The sequence below is a fragment of the Sturnira hondurensis genome, unplaced genomic scaffold (assembly GCF_014824575.4).
Source record: "Sturnira hondurensis isolate 20B ecotype Veracruz unplaced genomic scaffold, ASM1482457v3 Scaffold0021795, whole genome shotgun sequence".
In the NCBI taxonomy this organism is placed as follows: domain Eukaryota; kingdom Metazoa; phylum Chordata; class Mammalia; order Chiroptera; family Phyllostomidae; genus Sturnira; species Sturnira hondurensis.
The window spans coordinates 3,147,958-3,172,350 of NW_028094426.1; the positions used below are offsets into that span (position 1 = coordinate 3,147,958).

Sequence of the window (24,393 nt, forward strand, 5' to 3'; positions counted from 1 at the left end):
TTTATCTTTAGAGGGGAAGGGAAGGAGAGAAACATCAATGTATGGTTGCCTCCCGTGAGTCTCCTGCTGGGAACTGGCCTGCAACCCAGGCATGTGCCCTGACTGGGAATCAAACCGCGATCATGTGGTTCGCAGGCCCGTGCTCAACCCACTGAGCTACACCAGCCAGGGCTCATTGTGGTTTTTATTTGCATTTCCCTGATGATTAGTGATTTTGAGCATCTTTTCATTTACCTGTTGGCCAATTGTATACCTTCTTTGGAAAAATGCCTATTTAAGTACTCTGTTCATCTTTTGTTTCTTTCACTAGGCATTTTTTAAATCCTCACCCCCCAACTTTGGTAATGATCAGCTTGTTCGCTATATCTATGGATCTATTTGTATTTTGTTTTGTTTATTCATTTGTTTTGTTTTAGATTCCACTTATAAGTGAAATCAGGTAGCAGGGGTGTCAAACTCACTTTAACTGGGGGCCACATCAGCCTTGTGGTTGCCTTTAAAGGGTCGAATGTAATTTTAGGACTATGTAAATGTACCAACAGCTTCTTAACAGTTAAGCGAGAGCTCAGCGCTGCCGCTGGGCAGAAACAAGGTGCCGGGCTGGATAAAGCAAGGTGGAGCCAGATTTGGCCCACAGGCCTTGCGTTAGCCACCTGTGTCGAGTAGCATTTGTCTTTCATTGACTTACTTCACTTAGCACAGTGCCCTTTAGGCCCATCCATGTTGTCACAAACTGCAAGAATATTCATATATAAAGTAATAGTCGTATGTATTCATATATATAATTAAAATATATACCACATCTTCTTTGTACATTCATCTGTTGATGAACATCTGTGCTGCTTCCATATCTTAGCTATTACTAGTAGTCCTGCAGTGAAGACAGGAGTACGTATATCTTTTTGAATTATTGGTGAGTTTTTTTTCTTTTTTGATAAATACCCAGAAGTGGAATTGCTAAATCACAAGGCAGTACCACTTTTAATTTTTTAAGGAATTTCCATACTGTTTTCCATAGTGGCTGCACTAATTTACACTGCCGAAAGTGTACAAGTGTTCCCTTTTCTCCATATCCTCTCTAGTACTTGTTGTTTGTTGTTTTACTGTGAGCCAGTCTGACACATATGAAGTGATACCTCATTGTGATTTTAATTTGCATTTCTCTGATGATTAATGACATTGAGCACCTTTTCATATGTCTATTGACCATCTACGCATACCTTTGAATAAAGTTCTATTCGGGTCCTCTGCTAATTTTCAAACTGGGTTGTTTTTGTTGTTGTTATTGAATTGTGAAATTTTCTCATATTATTTGAATATTAACCCCTTATCAAATATGTGGTTTGCAATATTTTTTCTCATTCCATATGTTACCTTTTCACTCTGTTAATTCCTTTTTCTGGGCAGAAGCTTTTTAGTCTACTATAGACCCACTTGTCTATTTTGCTTTTGTTACCTGCGCTGTTTGGTGTCATACCTAAGAAATCATTGGCAAGAGTAATGTCATGAAGTTTTTCCCCAAAATTTCCTTCTCCAAGTTTTATAGTTTAAGGCCTTATGCTTAAGTATTCACTCCATTTTTGACTTATATGTGGTATATAATATTTTCAACTTCATTCTTTTGCATGAGAATATCTAATTTTTCCAACACTATTTATTGAAAACGTGATTGTTTTCCATTGTATATTTTTGGAACACACCAGTCAGAGTTCATATATGCATGGGTTGTTTCATTCTCTTATATTGGTCAATTTGTCTGTCTTTAGACCAGTACCATACTGTTTTGATTACTGTAGCTTTATGATCCATTTTGAAATCAGGAAGTGTAATACCTTCAAGTTTGTTCTTTCTCAAGAGTATTTTGGCTATTTCAGCTGCGTGGTGGTTCCAAATGAGCATTAGGATTATTTTTCTCAGTCAGGATGGCCAAGCAGTCTAAGGAACTGCATTCGGGATTATTTTTCTCTGTTATTGTAAAAAAAATGCTATTAGGATTTTGATAGGGATTACATTGAACCTGTAGGTTGCTTTGAGTAGTGTGACCATTTTAACTCTAGTAGGTCTTCCAATCCATGAGCATAAAATGTCCTTCCATTTCTTTACATCTTTAATTTCTTTCAGCAATGTTTTGTAGTTTTCACTATACAAGACTTCATCTCCTTAGTTAAGTTTACTCTTAAGTATTTTATTCTTTGGGATATGATTTTAAATGGGATTACTTTCTCAAGTTCCTTTTCAGCTAGTTCATTATTAGTTAATAGAGCTGCAACTGATTTTTGTATGCTGATTTTCTAGGCTGCAATATTGCTAAATTTGTTTCTTAGTTTTAACAGCTTTCTGTGGAGTCTTTAGGGTTTTCTATATATAAAACGATGTCATCTGCAAACAGAGACGATTTTACTTCTTCCTTTCCAATGTGGATGCCTTTTATTTCTTTTTCTTGTATAATTGCTCTAACTAGGGCTTCCAGTACCATGTTGCATGGAAGTGGTGAGAGTGGCCATGCCTGCCTTGTTTCTGAACTTAGAGGAAAAGCTTTCAGTCTTTCACCATTGCGTATGATGTTAGCTGTTGGCTTTATAGGAATTATTATAATAATTTCCATTATTATATTGAGGTAATTTCTTTCTATTTCTAGGTTTTTGAATGCTTTTATTATGAAAGGGTATTGCGTCTTGTTAAATGTTTTTCTGTATCAATTTAAATGCTCCTGTAATATTCATCCTTCATTTTGTTAATGTGCTATATCACATTAATTGATTTGTATATGCTGAACCATTGTTACAATCAAGAGATAAATCTTACTTGATCATGGTGTATAATATTCTCTTTAAGGTGCTGTTGAAATTGGTTTGCCAGTATTTTGTTGAGGATTTTTGCACCTGTATTTATCAGGAATATTGACCTATAGTTTTGTTTTGGGCTTTTTTTTTTTTTTTTTGGTAGTGTCTTTAGTTTTGGTGTCGGGATAATGCCGACCTCAAAAAACGACTTGGGGAGTGGTCCCTCCTCTTCCACTTTTTGAAAGAGCTTCAAAAGAATTCACGCTAACCTTCTTTTAGATGTTTGATAGATTCGCCAGTGAAAATATTTCAGATTTTACTTATTTCTGTCTTCTTTTAGTCTAGCTAAAGGTTTGTCAATTTTGTTTCTCTCTTCAAAAAACCAACTCTTAGTTTCAGTGAGTTTTTTAAAAATTGTTTTTCTATTCTCTCTTTTGTTTTTTCTGCTCCAATTTTTATTATTTCCTTCCTTTTGATAAATTTGAATTTTGTTTGTTCTTCTTTTTCTAGTTACTTGAGGAATAGTTAAGTTCTCAAGATTGTCCATTATCTTCCAAATGAAAGCAAAAAGACTGTAAGGGTGCATAGAAATCCATACTTAATAATATGAAAATTTTAATCACTTATATTTGTCTACATCTATAAGATAGTAAGTTTTGTCTATGTTATTTTATTTTGTTTATAATCCTCACCCAAGGATATGTTCTACTGATTTTTTTTTTTTTTTGAGAGAGAGAAACATCAATGTGAGAGAGGAACATCCATTAATCAGTTGCCTCCTGTCTGTGTCTTGACTGGGGTTTGAACACTCAACCTAGGTATGTGCCCTGACTGGGGATCAAACCTGCAGTCTTTTGGTGTACAGGAAAACGCTCTAACCATCTGAGCCACCCAGCCAGGGTAAGTTTTATGCACTTTATAAATCATAACAATATTAGAAATAGCTTTAAAAAATTTGATAGACCCTCTACTGTATTAATGATATTTAACAGATGTTGAACCATTGAAGATGTTTCTTTCATTGAGATTTTTATTATCACATTAAGAGGTAAATATTAGCTTTGGGTGTATGTTTTTAAATTCAACAACTCTCCTTGCTAACATGTCCAAGATTCTAAGTCTTGATTTTTACTCCTGCCAAGTCTGCATCTCCCCCAGACTTTCTCATCTTAACAGCCCCCCATTTACTGAGTTTCACACCAAAACCCTCTAGGCCAAGGATATCTTTTCTCTTTTTTCCATTCTCACAACTAACTTACTAGCATGTCAGATATGATCCACCCTCAAAATGTTATTTGAATCTAACCATTTCTTGCCTCCTTTACAACTATAACCCTAGCTCACGTGACACCCTCACCTGTACTATTGCAATAGCATTGAACTCAGTGTTTTTTTATTTTTTAACATGCCTCAGCAAATATTTTGTATTTCAACCAATTACACACACACTGCTGCAATAAGAATTTTATGAAACATTACTCTTACTATATACAGTACACTCTGATAATTTGTATTTATTTATTTGTAAATGGGTCATAATCTAGTAAATTGATATTAGGATCTCTAATTGGTGACCTTTTATTGAAAACACTTTTTCTCATTAGTCTCATTGCTTTAAATCTTGCCCTCTATAGATAATATTCTACCCAGCAGCCAGAATGATCTTTCAAAACACAAGTTATACCACTTCTCTGTTTACAATACTGTGATGGCTTCCCATCCACTCAGAATAAAATCCCCATACCTAACTAGGAACTGCAAGGCTGTGGACCTGACTGCTTCCTATCTCTCTGGCCTCATCTCCTACCACTGACCAGGACTCTCTCCACCCAAGCCATGCTGGCCTCTCACTGATGGTCAAACATACCCAGCTCATGACAACCGCTGGGCCTTTGTACTGTCTAGTTCCTTAGCTAGAACACTCTCCAGATCATTACATAGCTCACTCTGACTTCATTTGACAATCCACTCAATTCATCACGCCTCAGACAGGTTTTTCCTGGGCATTGTTTCTAAAATTAGGGCTTCCTGCCCCCTATCATTCTTGGTCTTCATATCCAGCTTTAATTTACTTTATATTATCCTGGCATTATAATATATACTTGTATGTTTATTTGTACATCCTCTATGTCCCTCAATAGATTTTAGTTTCATGGGGGGCAGAGATTTCTGCCTTATTTCCTATAAGTCCCTAGGACTTGGGTAGTGGTGGGGCAGTCAGGCAAAAGGCTAAAACTTTGATGTTGTACAAACAATGACATGTGTTTCTCACCAAGCCCTCAGAGAACCATTTTTCTTTCACTGCCTCTCCTGACTCATTTGAGTTCTTTCCATTCCTCAGCTCTGGAGCCTATTATATTGTGCCAGAATGGAAGCCTTCTCCTCCTAAGCTTATAGCCCCTAAACTTGCCTTTAATAAATATTCCCTACCTCATCTAAATATTGAATCCTCTCATTTCCATAAAATGCTCCATTCATTTTCTCATGCATAGTTAAAACCCATAGCCAAATCATATGTGTGGCCTCTATATACTTTTGTCTGTTTTAAATCATATCTAGAAGTCAGGGGTTAACCCACTCTTACACTGATAAATAATATTTTGCCCATTGCTAGGTCTCTAGAACATTTTTAGTGAATGTTATGTCAAATTTTAAGAAATAGGCAGTGGGGGGGGTTAATAGCTGCAAGAACATAGGTTTCGAGGCCGAACTTACCTAGATCTGATCCCAGCCATCACTTAATCCTACTTGGGTGCCCTTGGGAAGTTATTGAACCTCTCTGGAGAAAAATGTGGGTCAAGTTTGTAGCACTGCATCCAACACAGTCAGCTCTCAACAAATTGCACCTACTATTATGTAACTAGGTTTCCTGCGTGCCTAGTAGATAATGCAGAAGACTCACTTACTCAGACATGACTCTAGTGCAGGCTTCTCTCCAAGTAGTTCTTTGTTGCTAAATAGAAAAATTTCAATGCTCCCGTTGGTGGGGATGGTATCTGTGTAAGGAAGCTGCATCTCCACTTAACCCACGACTTTACCACTAAAGGAAGCCTGGGCTTTTGGCTTCTTAGAAAAAGCAGAAGATCATTTTCTTGAGAGTTCCTTCTGGTATTAATTTACCTTCGGTGTTTAGTTTCCTTATTCAAGGGGAATAAAATGGGTTTCTGTTCTTCTGATTTTTTTTTTAAAGCAAACTTGGTCTCCAGGTTTGCTTTAAACATTTTTTTTACTTTGTTAAAATTCAATATACACCCCCATTAATTCTTTCCTTCAAAAAGCATTTCTTAAGAGAACACTTAGTATGGTACTAGCAGCTATATAAACGGAGGTTCACGAAAGATAGAATCACTGCCCTTGGTTAGTACATGTGGTTTACAAAGTGTAAAATGTCAAGAACTTTCCCTTAATCACAAGAATTAAAGTGAGAGGCAGAGTAATATGGTAAATTATTCTACATTGAGAGTCCTCTATTCCTTATGACTTTTTTCCCTTGACATGTAATTAACTAGCACCCAGTGTGATGCATTGTAGCTCGAGATGGAAGGTGGAACCTGATGGCATAGGAGTCCACAGACCCAGCACCGAGTTCTTCCATTAGCAGATCTGCCTGTGGATTTGCCAGTCACTCTCAGGCCTTCACCAATTCACTTTATATCCTTCTGGATCTGCTTATGGAGAAGTAAGAGGCTTCACTAAATGATATCTAAGGCCCCTGTGCTTAAAAGAATTCTGTAGTCTGTGATGCCAAATTTCTTCTCTAGAGAAAATAACATTATACTGGCTTTGACAGATGTTAAAGTTCACTATTTGCAATTTTGAATATGTAAGTCAGTTTCAAACAACGCTAGGATTCAAGGTTATTTGACAAAATGTCCTCTCTCAAAAAGTGTCATCTGAAATTAATATATACAACTTGGAAAAAAAATCAACTGCAGGCCATGGCACAATCTCAAACATGTCATGTTTATAAAGCATGGGTTTCTTATATATAAATGGTTGTCACCTGGAAAGATATTCTTTTCTGAAATGAAAATATTCCAGCCTGAATCTCTTCAAAGTCTCTATCAATTTGACAAACTCTTTATCAAGAGATACTTTTGGGTTTCCCAAGCTGTTCAACATTAATCGGCAAAGACTTAGTTTCTCTTCCATGGCATATTTGAATTCCTACAAGGAAAAAAAGTCACAACACAAGCTCCACTATTTTAGTGTTAAATATAAACACATGGTAGAGGCAATGAAATGAAATGCTGTGGTCATGCTCGTCTCAGTAGTATTCACTGCTATTGGTCCCTAAAATTCTAGTTGAACAGACACTAATTCTCAATTGCCCAAAGGCTGATCCTCCTTCAAGTTGATTATCTCAGTGTAACAAGTACATATTGAGTAATTATCATGTGCCTAAAATTGAATTTCATTTCTTTTACTTAAGATCACGGGTCCCTGTACTCTTCACCAATCATCCGAATTGCTTTAGAATAGGATGGCACAAGGAAATGCAATAAAGTCAATATTTGTTGATCAGCATGTTCAAAAGCAACTTTAAAAAAGGTTCATTTGGCAAAGAGGTTAAAATGAACATTTCAGAGTGTTCAGAGTTTCCTTCTTGCTTTAAGGTAACTTAAAGGCTGATGAACAGTAAGTTGTCTGGCATTCAAGAAGTAGAGATAATAAGTGATGGATAAATTAAAGAGATTTCTTTTTATGGTTCTTTTCTAAAACTGGAAATAGCTACCTAAGACATTTATGGTTTTCCGATGTTCTGCAAATTTGGGGGGTAATACAATGTCAGAGTCTCAAGAATAAGATTCTTTTGTACAATGACCATTCTACCAAAGTCAGAGAATTTTATTAGGCCAATTTTAACTGGCTTAAACTAACCAATTCTCACAAGGATTCAAAGAAAATACACTCCTACATTAAATCATCTTATTTATTCTTTGTTTCTCCAACACATAGCACATATTCTCACACTCACTCACTTTTTCCTCATCCTTTCACCCACACATGCATTTATACACACTCCCTCTCACCCACACACGCATTTATATGCATCCCCAGATACACGCTCTTCACACACCATCAGACTAAGACGGCATAAGACTATGCTGATTCCTCAGAAATGTTACTGTACATAGCAAGTATTACCTGGGTTTCAAAAATAGAAGGAAAACCGGGAAAATATCAAAATACAGAACACTTACAGTAAGCTTCTTCTCCCACTTGCCTTTCACAGTAGTTTCTGGATTAGTTACCCACTGTAGAGAGCTATCAATGAGGGTTTCCACTTCAGAAACTTCTTCATGCTGAAAAAGAGTTTCGTGTCTTCAACTAGGAATTCAGGTAAAAGGCGTAGACTATTACATATGCTATTACATAAGAAGTAAAGGTTTCCTATGAGGGTCATTAGGAAGACACCAGAGAAAGTTCCTTCTCATCTAATGCCACCGAGTGACTTGCCTTTACCCCAGGACGTTGCCATCTGTAGATGCCAGCTCTCATCAGATTCTCTGGACATGCTGAGTACACATAGATAGAATTGTTTTCCAGAGCAAAACCTTCTTCTCTCAAATAGAAGGAATCAAGTATTTTCATGGGTTTTTTTTTCATTCATTAAACTAAATACCTCCTATACATGCTAGGAAATGTGAAAGGGACTAGAAATATCAACATGAGGATTCGCTGCTTTCTCTGACCATCTAGAGTTTCCAGTCAAGTATCACAATCAAGAAAGAAGTACTAGCCATTAGCTAGAAAGAAACTGTTCAGTAGATACCATGTCTCCACCCCTTGGTACTAAAGAGTAACCTGCAGGAAAACTATGTTCAAGTAATCCATATCTAATGGCCAACCTATTGTCCTGATTGACTCAGAACTGTAACAACTTCAGGAACATTTGAGAAAAATCTTCTCTTTCACAGTAGGATTAATTTGGGGCTTAACAACACACACACATACACACACACACACACGTTAGTGCTCTGCAAGCAGATTGTAGGTCAGTTATCTGCAGAGATTCCTGGCCAGTGCACCATGAGAGGTGTGTGCTATACGATACCAGCTTCTGAAGAATAGCTGTGAATTCCACTCCTTTTTGTTCAAGCTCTCTCAGTAATAACAGCATCTCTTGGTCCATCATCGTGTCCAGAGATGACAAGCTGATTAAACTGCACTGCCACTCAGCTTCGGTGTTCTGAAACAATGACCCAAATGTTCGTGACTCTGTCTTCCTAATAATGAATATTCATGATTTTTCTTTTATGAAAATAGTTTGACGGAATCCTTCTCTACCCCCCAAAAACTGTTTACATTTTCTCTCTAGCGTGCCTTCAACTTACCATTTGTTTTTTCTTAAGAAAATATCATTTATCCCAGAGATAACATTACCTGTGGGTACTGTGACCTGCTATAGCTGTAACTCTATGAACATAAGGGAAGGTAAAGAAAATCACAGAAAAAAATGCTGGGTGCAGGGTGCTCAGCAAAGCTCATGGAAAACAAACTGGCTTCTTTGGTCCTACTTGCACTTATAGAAGATGGTCTCTGATAATGTCTCATAAAGCACATTTCTTATACCTCTCTCAAAGTCTCTCTCATCGTATTTTAGATAGAGTACATCTCACTTTCTTCTTGCCGTTTGTTGAAAAAAGGTCAGAGGACTCTCCTGTCCAGGTTGCAATGTAAAGGCCATCTTCTTTACCCGTGAGTGGGGTAAGCTTCAGAACCAGAACTTGGCCAGCTGTTGGACGCCCCTGCTCAGAAGTATAGAATTTCACAGCCTGGCATCCTGACATGATCATTACCTCAGAGGCCTGAGGATGAAAACACACTGCCAGGGCAGATTGGCCATCATGTCATCGAGTCTGGCAGTTTGGCTCAGTGTCAAAAACCCAGGAAAAGGGATGAATATTTGAAACAGAATGGCAGGAAAGCCCCTCCCTCAGCAGAATGTCCAAGGCTGTCTGGGACGCGTCAGATGAAGGCAGCATATGTGGCCCCCGCATCCTTGGCAGGGGAGGTTCAAACGGCATGTTACCCAAAGACATTCTTTCTCTCCTTCCAAGGTCATATCACAGCTGTCAACTGGAGGACATTCTGACATACCTACTGTCCACAGACATACAGAGACCACCAAAGCGGCGAAAAGAAAGCAATTTTCTAATGAAGCATTTCCTAACACAATAAGCACGAAACTGGGAAATATACAAGAGTGAAAATATAGTGTTAGGGGTGGGGGGTCCCGACATTTCATCTCCAAGAAGCCTTTTGATTATTTCTTAACATGTTGTAAAGACTTGAGTCTACCTAATAAATTGAGATTTTTTAAAAAGTAATAATTCATTTTGCCATTTTAAAATTAACCAAAAACATATAAAAATGCTAAAATGTAATAATCACTGTCATTGAATTGGATTAGTGCAATTATGTCCTAAGTTTCATGCTGTTTCTGAGCACCTTTATTTATGGCTGATACATTTACCACAGGGGATTGGGAAAGTACTAGAAAATAGTTTCTGGACCTCTACTGTTACCTTTGGGGGGGGGGGGCGCCCCCNCCCCCCCCCCCCCCCCCCCCCGCCAAGACTAGGGAACATGCAGGTAGTTTGTGCTGAAAAATACAAGAATATAAAGGTTTCTGAAGCCCAGATTCACTGAATGCACACTTCCACAACCCCATGCTTGACCCTCCCTACAGTTTTCAGCCATAACTCGAAAAAGGTCCGTTCTTCCAGATTGAGACTTTAGACTTGGATTCTAAAAACTATCAGCAGATTCCCTTAAAATGTCAGAAGTGCTTTTCAGCAAGCCGTGAACCTCACTTAATGGTACGTTACCACAAGTAGTGATTATTTTTTAAAGCTTTCCATCTGATGATAATCACCCACCTCTGCAGACTGAGCAAGGATGAGTTCACAATGTAACGATTTTTCTCCTTCAGAGCTGATAATCTTATGCTCTCCACTGACATTCAATTGGATCCCATTCCTTGAGAAAACAAGAACAGTAATCCCATAGTGTTAGTTGTGCCTCCAACATTATGTTCTGAGTTCCCAGAATCGGGTATATTTATCACCAGTCAGTAAGCCTGTGCATGCACCAAGGGTTATGTAAAGGATTTAGGAGCACAGAGACAAGACAGTGTCTGCCCTCCAGGAGCTTCACAGACTAGCAACGCTAGGTGGTTGCCGGCAAGTAGTCCACAATTTTTTTTAATGAATTGAGGCCAATAGTTAAAAATTTAAACATTTCACTAAAAATTTAGATTTCTGGCTTTTCTTTAAAAAAAAAACAACCCGAAGGTGTGGTCATGTGAGGTTCATATATTCTTGACTTAACAGTGAGCTAGAGCTAGGCAGACCGGCCCCCTCTGCCTTTACTGGTGTGATGCCCTTTCTCATTTGGTAACTGTCACAGTGTAAGTATGTGCACTCACCCCCTTGGCTCTACTCTTGTCACCTGAGTGGCTCCTGTGGGCTGCTGGACCAGCCTATTATACACACTCAGAAACAAATGATTGTAATAGAAGATGATGTATGTTAGAATAGAGGTAAGAATAGCATGCCCTACATGCACTCAAGAGGGTTACTTTCATCTTAAGGGGAAAGAAAAGTAATAGAAGGCCATGAAAAAGTCGTAAAAAGTTTTGTTTGAGAAAATGTCATGTACATGTACAGAAGAAAAGAATGTGGCACGGTCAAGCATTGCACACAGCTCAGTAACCAAAGATGTAGGGTGGAGGCTCACGAGAGAAGGCTGGCGAGGCGCTGCTGTGTACTCACAGGATGAGTTCCTGTTGCAAGTGCTGTAGCTCACAGGCCAGTTTGTTTTTATCCCCTCGTAAGTTCTGGAATCACACACAACATTAGGCTGGACATGTCGCTCTGGGGGGGAGTTTACATTTACATTCACCAGCCCCACTGTGCAAGCTGAGAGAGTATTATGCTATACCTCTATAATGTTTCCATATTCTACGATAGTTGACTTAAGTTCTTCTATCCTTAAATCCTTCTGCAAAGTAGAAGAGAAAATTAATAGCTAATAAGTGCATTAATTTACAAAACCATGTTTATTAAAATTCCTATTAATCTGAGTCACAGAACTGTAAATGCCCAGTGCGATAAGGTCTTCTATCAATCTCATAATGAAAACAAAACCAGCCTGTTTTTGTGATTAAAACCACACACAAAGTATGGGGCGGAGTGGTAGCTAGAGCTCACTGGTGACAGCATGCTCCGTGTTTGCCTGACCAATGGGATCAAACCCTCAAAGGTAATTCTTAAGGCTGAGTCAAAATTATATTTATTATCATTATACATTTTTTAAAAAGCAGTCTTTACCAATTATGAAGGCATCCAATTTTATTCAGCTCAAATGACTCTGTTAAAAAGTCACAATTTTATACCGCAAGACCAGAGGCTACAGGCGGTATCTGACCGATAATTTGATCCCGTGACTAGCATGGTGCCTGAAACATGGGAAGTGCCCAGTCGATACCTTATGAACACTGGGCAGGTGTGCAAAGTGGTGGAAATCAGAGCTATGGAGGAAAGGGATGGCCACCCCCACCACAATATCACTATAGACAGACCGAGAACACCCACAGTGAAGAGATAATTTTTTACAATATTCAATATCTTGGACTACAAGCTATCCAGGACTTCTTTGAAATGTCATAACGTAAAGGGAAAGGAAGAGAAATATTGCTTTTTCCTTTACTTCCTTATCTTAAAATGCGGAACTTTATTAACTCAGAACTGTGTCCTTCCTGTATCTCTTAAAGCCACCGTAACCAGAATCCGTGTTATCAGATAGGCAGTGATCATAGGGTATGAGGATAAATGCAATATCTATCATTCTATCTGTCTATCTAGCTGTCTGCCCTATCTAATCCATCGATCAAACTAGGGAGAAAATTTTTCTTCTTTTTGCCCAAAATGAATGACTGCACACATTTGTGTTATGCATTAAACTGCATCTTGGATCTGGCCATTGACTGATGAATTGGCACACTAATATTTGCATAGATTAATGAATACCACCAAAATTTAGAGGATACGATAAAACTTAAACCAGATGGGAAAGTCATTATTTTCATTCAAAAAATATTTTTGTGAAGTTTATGAAGGAAAGTCTAATATTCTTGTCAAAGTATTAGAATCCGATATTTTAATAGGAGGTAAAGTTACTCAAATGTCCATCTCCTTTATAATTCGGATAGAGCTAGCCAATCCCACAGAACTTCATGGGGAAGGACAGAACCAACCTTCTGCAAACTTGCGTCTTTATTAAGCAAAGTGCTCTCATACATTTGTAACTGCATCTGAAAAGGAACAAAGGCAGCTCAGACCACTGGGACGTTCCTCTGGTAAAGGACCGTGCCGCAGAAACCATTCCAGTGGGGAGACACGTTTCTGAAGTACCTTTAACATGCATATGTTTTTCACCGTTAAAAGAACTTTCACATAAGCCTCACAACAATCCTAGAGGCTGCGGCCATTGGTCTTGCTTTATCAGAGAGGAAATCGAGACTCGACACTAGTCAGAGACTTGCTCAATGTCATACAAAGTTAGTGACAGAACTGAGCCTAGAATATGTCTCCAATTCTAACCAAGTGCCTTTCCCAGCAATTCATACTCCGTATAATAAGAGGACATGTAGAATCTTTAATTTTTTTGCTGAAAATATAATTCTAGATGAGAAATGAACACAGACTGCATGTGGACATTTAAAAGGCTCTTCCTCTTTTAAAAATTTAGTTTAAAAATGTTCAAGATTTCTTTTAGCAAGGTGAATAGTAAGGATATGTCAGTTCATTCAAACCAAAAGCAAGCTTGTTGGTACAGGATTCTAAATATAATATAACTGATAAATATGTATATTCATTGAACTGAAAACCTGGAAAAATAGTCTGCATGGTCAGAAGTAGAATCATCATAATTGTACATGTTTGATATGACTTTATAGTTCTAAAGGTATTTTCCCATAATCATCTACTTTTAGTTTACAATAAGCTCGTGTATTAGAAAATACATCCACTTAGTTCATGAGAAAATTGAGACTTAATGAGGTTAACTTCTTAGAAAAAAAAAGAAAAATAGACACCTACAACAGTGTTGGGATTGGCAGAGGGAAACGGAGATGGGGGGGCGGGGAGAAGAGCACAGAGGGGATGAGTGGTGGTGGACAGAGACTTAACTTTGCATGGTGAGCGCAAGATGCGGCCAGCAGATGATGGGCCACAGAGCTGCACACTTGAAACCTGTGTGGTTTTATTAACCAGAGTCACACCAAGAAACTCAATTAAAAAGAAAAAAAATAAAAAGTGAAATTGCTTTGGGTGAGGTTTGCACAACTTCGTGAACATACCAAACGACACTGACTGGTCCATTTTAAGTGTGTGAATTTCATGGCATGTACATGGTTTATCAGTAAAGCTGATACACTATATAATAGAAATTGCCCTTCATGCAATTCAGACATCTTGAGGAGTGCAAATTTTAAAATTTGTAACAGAAGATTATTGCATCGATGAATCACGCACACCTTCATAGAGTAGTATTCGCATGATGGAAGAAAATATTTTATCAGTATTTCGGAAGTGCTTACTTGGTGCTCCGTGACAGTTTTAGACAACTCCTCAATATTCTGTTCCAAGGTATATATATCCATTATATTCTTGGTGTTCTAATGCAAAAGAAGATAGTATTCTTAGATTTCACCCAAAAACGAAACAAAAAGTAAAAGAACACCAAATTTTTTAAGAAAGTAGTATTTTCATCATTAACATCATAGTCCACTTTAATCTAAAGGACAAAACTTTAAATTTTGTCCCAAAATAACACAATCCTTTTAACAGGGCCATCTGAGAAGTCCCTGTTACCTTCCATTCACTCCCTAGTCAGAGCTCTCACACTTATCATTACCAGCAGCCGTGGCCCTTTCATTATATTAACTGCAGCATCTCACTCAACCACCACTTCTTGTCTTTCAGCAGCAGCAAACCTTCAATCCCCACTGCAGCCTGCAATCCACTGATACGACCCCCTTCTCATTATTCTTCCACTTTCTTATGAGCTCAGTTCCTTCTTTACTCAGCCTAAAATTTTCTGTGGTCAATCATTATAATCATTCTTTTTCACATCCCCTCAATTTCCTTGCCTCTTGCCTGCTTCCTAGTATTTGCTTAATTCTAGCTTGCCATTCACTCTGCACCCCCACTCTTTCAGATCAACCTTGTTAAAGAGAAAAAATGAACCAACAGCTCACATGTTACATTCGTAAACTTTAACCTCAATGTTTACTGGTGGCGATATCACATAATCCTAGTCCATTCATCAGGCCGTTTGCCTAAACCAGGGATTTGCAAACTATACCAACTTCTCCACCCCACCGGCGCAAGCCAGCTCTAGCTGACACCCTGGTTTTGTAAATAAAGTTTTATTAGAACACAGCTGTGCTAGCTTTTTCTATCATCTCTTTCTGCTTTCACACTACAATGGTGCAAGTGAGTGGATGTGACAAATGCCTTTTAGCCAGGCAGCCCTAAAAATATTGACTATCGGGTCCTTTACAGGAACTCTGTGAATTCCTTGCTTATTTTATCCCTTCTCTTTCCTTGAACTTCCAATACCTCTCCCAACATCCTCACTCTCAGTCAATAACTTTGCTTTGTATGACATTGAGACATTAGAAACAATTAAAAGATAACTTCCTGTATATGTAATAAATACCTTTGAATATATAGAGAGCACTTACTGATCTGCACACTTCTCTCCACCACTACTGTTAACTGCTTCATTCTAAGCCTCCGTCGGCTTTTGCCTGGACTATTAAAAGGGCCTCCTAATTGGTCTCCCAGCTTCCATCCCACTTGGTGTAAACAGCCGGAGTCCACACAATGCCCATATCAGACTCTGTGGGTCTGGCTTCCAGCAGCTTTCTGTCAAACCTCTTGCTATGTGTTCCCCTTGCTCCAGCCACAATGGCCTTGCTGTCCTTCAAAAATAGCTGGCAGGCTATAGCCTAAGGTCTTTGACCTTGCCATTTCCCCTGCCTAGAATGCTTTTCCACATGTAATCCTCCTTTCTAATTTTAAACCAAATGATTAATTTCACAGTGCTACTTTTATCCTAACCACCCTAGTTTAAATTGCACTCCCCCACAATTCTGTTTTCTTTTTTTTTTTTCTCCACAGCTCTAGTCACCATCTAACATGCTAGGTTCACATGGGCTCATTTGCTTAAGTTTGTCTTTTCAGCATCTAGAATAATGCCTATGCCTAGCACATAGAGGTCTCAATGAACACGTGTTGAATGGGTGAATGAACGAATGAGAATAGCCACCTGAACAGTTGTGCTGTTTGTTACTCTCCACAACGCATCCAATTTTTGCCTCCTAGAGGAATCTTAGTTAGCAGTGACATATGTATGTGCTGTGTCAAAATGCAAGGTTCTAAGTCTCCTTTGTTTCTTCTTAATTCTAAACAGGTTTGGTACAATTCTTTGATGCTAGTCACTTGTCTTAATATATGAGAAGAAAGACATCTTATATTGGGAGCTTAATTGTAAAGCACTAACTAGTTTTATGAAAACTGACCTAATAACTATAATATATCCAAATCTAATGTAGGGTTGCTTCCCAATCTTTAACTATTCCTTTCCAGCTCACTGTGAAACTTCTTTAATAAGAGCCAATGTCCACTTGGCTCTTATTTTGGGTAAATCTCCAGATTGTTCACCACAGCTTAATAAATACCTCTGATGAACTTATATGAAGCCCAAATAAAAAATGTGTATAGCACTTAACATTCAAATGATACCTACACAGAATTTCCCTCCAAAATAGTAACTTACAAGTAGCTTGTTACCTCTTCTTTCAATGATTTAATGCTTTTGCTTAAAAACTATATATATTGTATAGAATTATTTATTTTTAGAGATTTTACTAATATTTCCTAACATAAATGAGGTACATTATGGTTAAACAAATGGGTTCACATACATTATCTTAATCTCTAAAATACCTGAGGGAATAGGTATTATTAACTCAAAAAAGATAAATGGCTTTTCCGTGATGAGACTTTCAGTGCATTTAAGATCTGCGTCTTAGACTCGAGATATTATATAATAACAGAAAGTTGTTAGATAATGTTTACTTTAGATGTCTACTTTCCTTTTTGATTTGTATAGTTTTTAGATGACTTAATTTCACTTCATCTTAAGTCTAAATTTTTTAAATCCCATTTTTCCATGGACATATACAAAGGTAATAGCATACTTTTGTCTGGACATGAAAATCCTACCCCTTCTTCATCATTTGTCATTTCACAAAACAACTTGGCTTTCATCCCCAAGGAGTCTGAATGCTGCCATAATTCCTATTTAACCTGGGTCAGGACCCAGGACTGTGTGATTCCCGGAGGTTCCCCTGTGCCGATATTTAATGATGTCAACATACCTCCTCTTGGAGATTCCGAATCTTAAGAATCAGAGACCGGTTTTCTGTCTCCTGATTTTTTAAAAGAAAGGTATTTAAAAATAGTTAAGAAGATTATGAAATACTACAGATTTCTTTCCAAGACTATCATCATTCTTTCCTTTTATGAACTTTAAATATGGCATTGACATATCACAAATGAATTTTGTCTGAAAATATTTTCAATATGGTGCAATATGTTTTTGGCTTCCAGTTTCTTGGGACCTGTGAGAAATCACTGTTCTCCTTGAGTCAATCTAACTATAACAGTACAGAGGAAAAGACACAGTCTGGCTTCTTTCCCTGATACCTACTGCCATCGACCTATGACAGGTAATGTGAACTCACCTACTTAAAAAGCACTTTAAAAAAGATTTTATTTATTTACTTTTTGGAGAGAAGGGGAGGGAGCGAGTAAGAGAGGGAGAGAAACATCAGTGTGTGGTTGCCTCTCAAGTGGCCCTACAGGGGACCTGGCCCACAACCCAGGCGTGTGCCCTCACTGGGAATCAAATCAGGGACCCTTTGGTTCACAGGCTGGCTCTCAATCCACTGAACCACACCAGCCAGGGCATCACTTTGAAATCACATATTCTAGCTTTCTGCTTGAAGTTGGAGATATTCTTAGGTTCCACAGTATCAGAACATATGACTATTAAAAACTATTCTATAATTAAGAGTCCCAAAATTCAGAACTATCAGATGAAAAAATATTCAAGGACAAAATATATGCCCAAATATTAACAATAAATCTTACCGATATGGTAGGATAAGGATTTCGTAGAATTTTTTGCCAATATGAATTTCTTCATTGTATAAATAGGCATTACATTTATAATGTGAAGGTAAAAAGGGCAAACATGTCAAACTAGGATGTCACTGGTATAAGAATAAAGGAACACACATCCCACATAACTGGAATCAGAAGACTTGAGTTCAAGTCTAGATTTGTCATTTATTAGACAATTGACATTGAATAATCAAAACATCTCAGGGCTTTACCTATAATTCTATTAGCTTTTTAATGAAAAATAGGTACTTTTCTTTCTACCTCACAGAATTTTTATGATCACTAATGAAATGAAATGTTCAAAATTCTTTTAAAATTTAAAACACGATAAAATGCAAAGGATTGGGATTGTATATCTAAGATTCTGCACTTTTAACGATAGCTAACATTAACCATCCCTAGGAGGAATGAAGACATTGAATGCTTTACATATATTAACTCATATGACCTTTCCAGTCCTGGGTTTAAGGATGCTGAAACCTAAAGAAGTTATGTGGTTTGCCTAAAGTTACCCCACCCTCGAAGTCAGGACTTGACTGCTGGCCACCTGACTTTGAAGCATGGGCTCCTGACCATTTGTCTACACCGCCTCCATGTGAAAGGCCCTCACTGGTTCCAAATTAAGTCTTTCCTCTAGTGCATTCATAGAGACTTGCAGAGTCACCTGACACTCAGTGAGTGTAGCCGCCACATTTTACTACAGAGGTAAGAGCTAAACTAAGCTGTGCTGGTTGTGGGAGGTCACAAGTGACTGACACAGGCCTGGAGCCCAGGTCTCTTGACGAATTACATACCTAAAAATAAATTCGTCTGAGTGACTTTCAGCTGGCCCCCACCATCGTTCGCAACACTAGAATACTGCTGGTGATTATGCCCTTCTCTGCTAGTTGAGTTGAAGCTCAGTCTAAATAGCAATTCGCTCTAAAAATTACAAGCCTGTGCTTCTTTAGTATAAGAACTGATTGATGGAACTTCTCGGTCATCTGGAAGTATTGAAAAAACTGATTTTTTTCAATTGAGAAAAAGCTGGAAGTTTGACAGAGAATTTTTGTTTTTAGAAAACTTACGTGGTTTTGAGTACCAGGTATTTACGAATTCACCTGTGAACTTCAGGATGCATTCCAGAGCTCTTCCAGGTATTCGCTAACCATCGTGAATATGACCAAGCAATTTGTAAAGAATTTTAATCTTGGTTCAAAAGGAAAATACAGGGGTTTTTTCCTGCCTTAATTTTTCTAAGGTATATTACTATTACTCATTTATCAGCCTATTGACTTCTGGTTTTTGCCTCCACATAAATCCTCTTGAGGTTTCAAGGTACTTGGATGACTTACTAATTGTTTGTTCTGGGCTACAATTGCAGTCTTCTCCTCTTGTGAAGCATTCATACTAGTTTTCAGTTCCTCTAGCTCTTCCTTTAACAGATTTGTTCTCATAATAGCCTGGTGGGCACTGTGGAGGTAGGGGTGGGGAAGAAGGCAATGAGCAAAACCTCAAATACAACTGCCAAACATACCAACAAAAGCCAAGGACTATTTTTGGATGGACTTTGAAACCCCCTGAAAATATAAACCAGATGTCACAATAGTAGAAATATACCCACTATCTTTCATTATCCTTGGAAAAGGAAAGGATTTGAAGGGGGCAGAAATAGGATATAAGGAAAAAAACTTATTCCTGAAGATAAAGATTTGGAGAGTCCCTTTGAAATCCTCATTGGCTAAACCTCACAGTTCTTTCCTCCTACTAATAAGGTGTAATATTAATTAGTGCAATTGCATGAATATGTATTAAATAACACCAAAAGGGAACAGAGGCTCTTTCTGAAAAATTAGAAGAAGCAGAAAAGAGAAGGACAAAAGGCTTAATTCTGTAGATATTGGCATTCTGGCTGCTCATCTAGATTCTCTGGCCTTTCTGTCCTCTGTGAGTAACCCAATTTCCTTCTAATACATGTCTTCACTGCTTAAGTTAACCAAAGTCAGCTTATGGTGCTTGCAACCAAATGTCCTGACTGGCACGTTTATCCAAGGCATAGGTTTTTTTTGGGGGGGGGGGGGGTAACAAAAGAAACACTGAATTATTACATTGCAAATAAATAATAAATAAGCCAATTGTGGAATGGAAAGAGCTTGAGGTAAGCACAACATGTTATTTTATACATTGGTTTGGAGGCTGGACTGACTGGTCAAAAAATTACAAGGATAAGAGTCCATGGTCAGAATGCTTTACCATCTTTTCAAGTTAACTTAAAACTTTTCTCCTTAGAACATTGGCACCTACATCTTAAACAAAGACTTTCTGAGAACCTGTTGATTTCCTGGAAGCTGAAGTGTCTTCCTGCAGACCACTTTACTAGTGTTTGACACTGTGTTTCGTATGTCTCTTAGGTCCTTTAGTCCTTTCCATCTTAAGCTAAGGTCAGGAACTTATCATCCTTCTAGGGTGAAAGTGTCCTGAGGACCCATTTTAAATATGATTCATCATTAAATCTCTCATAATACTTAGCATGGGACTTAACACAGAGTAAGAGTTTTACCAAATCACAGACCTGCTTGGGGTAGGTCCACACGAGGCCCCTAGCTAAAGTGGTTTCACACAGAGAACACAACCCCGAATTACACAAAGAACATCATTGCTAGAAAAGAACCGACAGACATTGCTTGTAGAAATGTAAAACAGTACAGTTGCTTTGGAGACCAGTTGAGCAGCTCCTCAAAGTGCTGAGTGTAGGTTACTACCCGGAAATTCCACTTCTAGGTATACACCAAAAGGAACTAAAAACATGTCTACACGAAAACTGGTACACAAATGTAAGTAGCAGCGATATTCGTAAGATTCAAAATAACCCCAAAGTCCATCCCCTGAAGAATGAATAAACAAAAGAGCATCTCTCCATATGACTGTTCTTCAGCCATAGAAAGGAATGAAGTAGTGATACAGGCTACCACATGAATGAGCCTGAAAACTTGGTGCTAAGTGAAAGAAGCCAGACACAAAGGGCACCTATTGTATGATTCTATTTATCTGCAATGACTAGAATAAGCAAAGCCATAGAGACAGAAAATAGAGTCGTGGCTGCAAGGCACAGAGGGCAGGGGGATGGGCAGTGGCTGCTAACTGGCACGGGGTTACTTTCTGCAGGAACGAAATGTTCTGGAATTAGATCTTAATGACTGTTGCGCAACCCTGTGACTATACCAGAAGACACTGAATCATGCCTTTTAAGAGGGTAAACGTCATGCATGGAAATTGTATCTCAATAAAATATAGATGGTTATTAAAGTAAAAGAAAGAAAGCACAAATAAACAACATCTCAAAGCTTCCAGCACACAGTACCCCACACCAGCTCACCTTTTTACCTGAAGGCGCAATTCAGTACAGTCTTCAGATAATTGACCATTAGCTTCTTCCAGGGTTTCCACTGCCAATTTAAGCTTACTGTTTTCCTTCTCTAATTTCTGCTTGTTGAGATGTAGTTCTGCTACGAAGGTAATCAAATCAGACACCTCTCTGCAAATGAAATGAGGAATGACAATGAATAATCTTCAACATGTCTAATCCCTTCCAGTCAAAATAAGGCATAGAGTTAAGCCCAAAAGGCTGAACTATTCCTGCGAGATTTTCTGTTTTATTCTCTTCCATCTTCATAAATGTAGTTTATTTATACAATAAACATTTATTCAAATGTTTATGATAAAAACATCAGAGACTGGTCCAAAAATGCCAGGTCTTCATCACCTGCCAGTTGTCAACTTGCATTGCCTCTGTTTATTCCTTTCCATGTCACTCCCAGTATTCGTCTCCATCCACACTGAAGAGTCCCTGTTCCTGCCTGGATGATGGGAGATCCTGAAGTAGACTGACACGTTGTTCTCTTAGTAAAGGGATCTTGCCAGGTTTTAAAGGGCCTTCAACTAGAAAACTGTTCTTAGAGTCTTTTATTTGTAGCTCTCAATTTAGTATTCATGTTTCCTCAATTTAGTATTCATGTTTCCAGGTTTTAAGGGGCCTTTAACTAGAAAACTGTTCTTAGAGTCTTATATTTGTAGCTCTCAATTTAGTATTCATGTTTCCTTATATTTTCTACAGTGTGTTCATGTTTGTGTGACCAACATTAGAGCATATCCTGGGAAAGTCTGCATTTCACGTTTCATGGAGTCCCAGGCCTCCTCTTGCTCTTTACCATCGTATCCCAGTTCTTACCATAGATTGGGTACTTGCTTTTTAAATCACCTTTTTGCATGAATAAATCTGAAGTGGCAAAGATAAACTAAAAGGAGAGAGAATCACTTTGTCCTAATATCTAAAACTCACACATTTACCAAGAAAAAAAAAAGCTTTTTTCTTTAAGAGTATCTATTAAAGAAGTGCTTTAAAAGTAAACCCTAAAAGAGCTTAAGGTCAATGTCATAACTCTACTTCAAATGGAACTTGTTTTCCATGGAAAACACATGATGTCATGAAGGAGAAGGGTTTCATGAGTGAGAAAGTGTTCATTCATGTAATACTAATCTTACATAATTTGTGTTCCTAGTAAAACTGGTTCTAACGCAATTCAAATAGTTAAGAGTTCAAAATAAATTATGTTAGCTATACCACAAAAAAGGACAAAGTGACTTTATCATAGAGTAAAATACATAAATCTATAAGATAAATAATAAAATTTGGGCACTTAAGAAAGCATTACAGCTAAGAATGCTTACAAGGCTCCTTTAGACACATCCCCGCCCAGAGCCTCGAAGATCCACGCTGTAGATTCTGTCATATCTGTGGTCATAGTAACTGAAACACATACGAGAGAGTTGCATGAAAAATCCACTTCTCCAAACCACAGCAAAGTGGCAGAACAATCACAAGGAAACACACACATACTTGCTCCCCCTGGTTTTATGTTGTCCTGTTCAAGAACAGAAGCATCCATGCTGCTGCCTGATCCACCAGTCACTCCTCCCCTATAGTCAAAAAGCAAAGCCAATGAGCTAGTGCTCTTTGCCACACCAAAGCTCAGCTAAATTTTTAGACGTGCTGTGTACTTTCCACTTCAGGTGTTTGTTTCTGGATTATAAAACCATCCATTCATTCAGCAACTATTTGGAGCCCAACACTCTGCTTAGATAGTGTAATAGAAAAGACACGGGAGGCATTAATTCTTTCCACCTTCCCTAACCTCTTAACCTAACATGAAAGAGAAAATGTGTGTGCCTAAATAGGCTGGTGATGTACAGCAGCTAAGATTAGTAGACAGGTTTCAATGGACTAGAAAGTTAAAATTGCTTGTAGTGATAGGTGGACACTTGTGGAGGTAGCAAGACTATAAGACTTAAAAAGATGGGGAGGGAAAAGACACAAACACCTAATACTTTGAGATACATTGATGGTGTAACCATTTTCTCTCTCACATGGAAACCCGGGTTGAACCTACACTAATTTTTACTGTGAGCATTCACTCTTGAAACTTGAGGAAGACTCTGTTCAGTACACAAACTCTCGCTCTAACCCCCCAAATAAACACATTAAAATTCAATGATTTTTAAAGCGTCCCTACATTATAATTTAAGTTTTGTTACTTACTGTAATCTTTCTAAATGCCAAATCCTCTCACTGTCTCTCTGGAGCAGTCAAAAATTCTCTAAATTTGTACTTATATCTCATTGTGTCTCCATGTGAAATGCCTTTTGGAAGGTGACTAAGTAGAATATCTCATACACCATTTCTACTATTCCTTACTATGCACCCATCACTGTTTCTGAGTTTTTTCTTATATTTTGTATTTCTATCACCCATATTTATGTTTTTTCTATACATTTTAAATAAAAACTAGAGTATTTATTTGCCCTCACTCCATTTAAATAGATTATTAACATTCTTATTATGTAATAAAATTTAAATATTTTAGAAAATGACAAAACTCATAAGAAAAAAGTTAAAACCAGCATGCAAAAGATAATAATGTTGGAATTTATTCTTTACAACTTTTTCTTATTTATTTTTTTACAAATATGGAATTACACTACACATATTGATTAATGGCCTATTATTTGAAATACATATGAATATTTCTCTTGTCAAATATTTACCTAACTATAATTTGAGTGACTATGTAGAATTCTATTGTATGAAAGTATTATAATTTATTTGTCCAACTCTCTATTTTAAATTATTTAGGTTGCTTATATTTATCCTTATCATAAACAGCATTCTACACATACATTAGTGTATACAATTGGTTATTTTCCTAAAAGTTACTTATTTTCCTTATTAGCTTGAACACATTGCATATTTTTAAGGGTTTAGTACACATTCCAAGACTGTTCATGGAAAAACACAATAGCAACCTGCA

The 24,393-nt window shown here is 37.7% G+C and overlaps 1 protein-coding gene across 1 annotated transcript in view; it reads right to left on the reverse strand.

Moving 5' to 3' along the window:
- LOC118978394 (inositol 1,4,5-triphosphate receptor associated 2) overlaps window positions 1–24,393 on the reverse strand; it is a 34,162-nt gene that overhangs the window by 1,992 nt on the left and 7,777 nt on the right. Inside the window, exons 4-16 of the mRNA XM_037033857.1 lie at window positions 22,926–23,005; window positions 22,757–22,835; window positions 21,405–21,563; window positions 19,384–19,501; window positions 17,242–17,292; window positions 14,392–14,469; window positions 13,048–13,104; window positions 11,733–11,792; window positions 11,564–11,628; window positions 10,670–10,769; window positions 8,842–8,976; window positions 7,988–8,089; window positions 6,787–6,950 (exon numbers count right to left, since the gene is read on the reverse strand). Of these exons, the coding sequence (XP_036889752.1) occupies window positions 6,787–6,950; window positions 7,988–8,089; window positions 8,842–8,976; window positions 10,670–10,769; window positions 11,564–11,628; window positions 11,733–11,792; window positions 13,048–13,104; window positions 14,392–14,469; window positions 17,242–17,292; window positions 19,384–19,501; window positions 21,405–21,563; window positions 22,757–22,835; window positions 22,926–23,005 (1,248 nt within the window). The remainder of the gene's footprint in view (window positions 1–6,786; window positions 6,951–7,987; window positions 8,090–8,841; window positions 8,977–10,669; window positions 10,770–11,563; window positions 11,629–11,732; window positions 11,793–13,047; window positions 13,105–14,391; window positions 14,470–17,241; window positions 17,293–19,383; window positions 19,502–21,404; window positions 21,564–22,756; window positions 22,836–22,925; window positions 23,006–24,393) is intronic.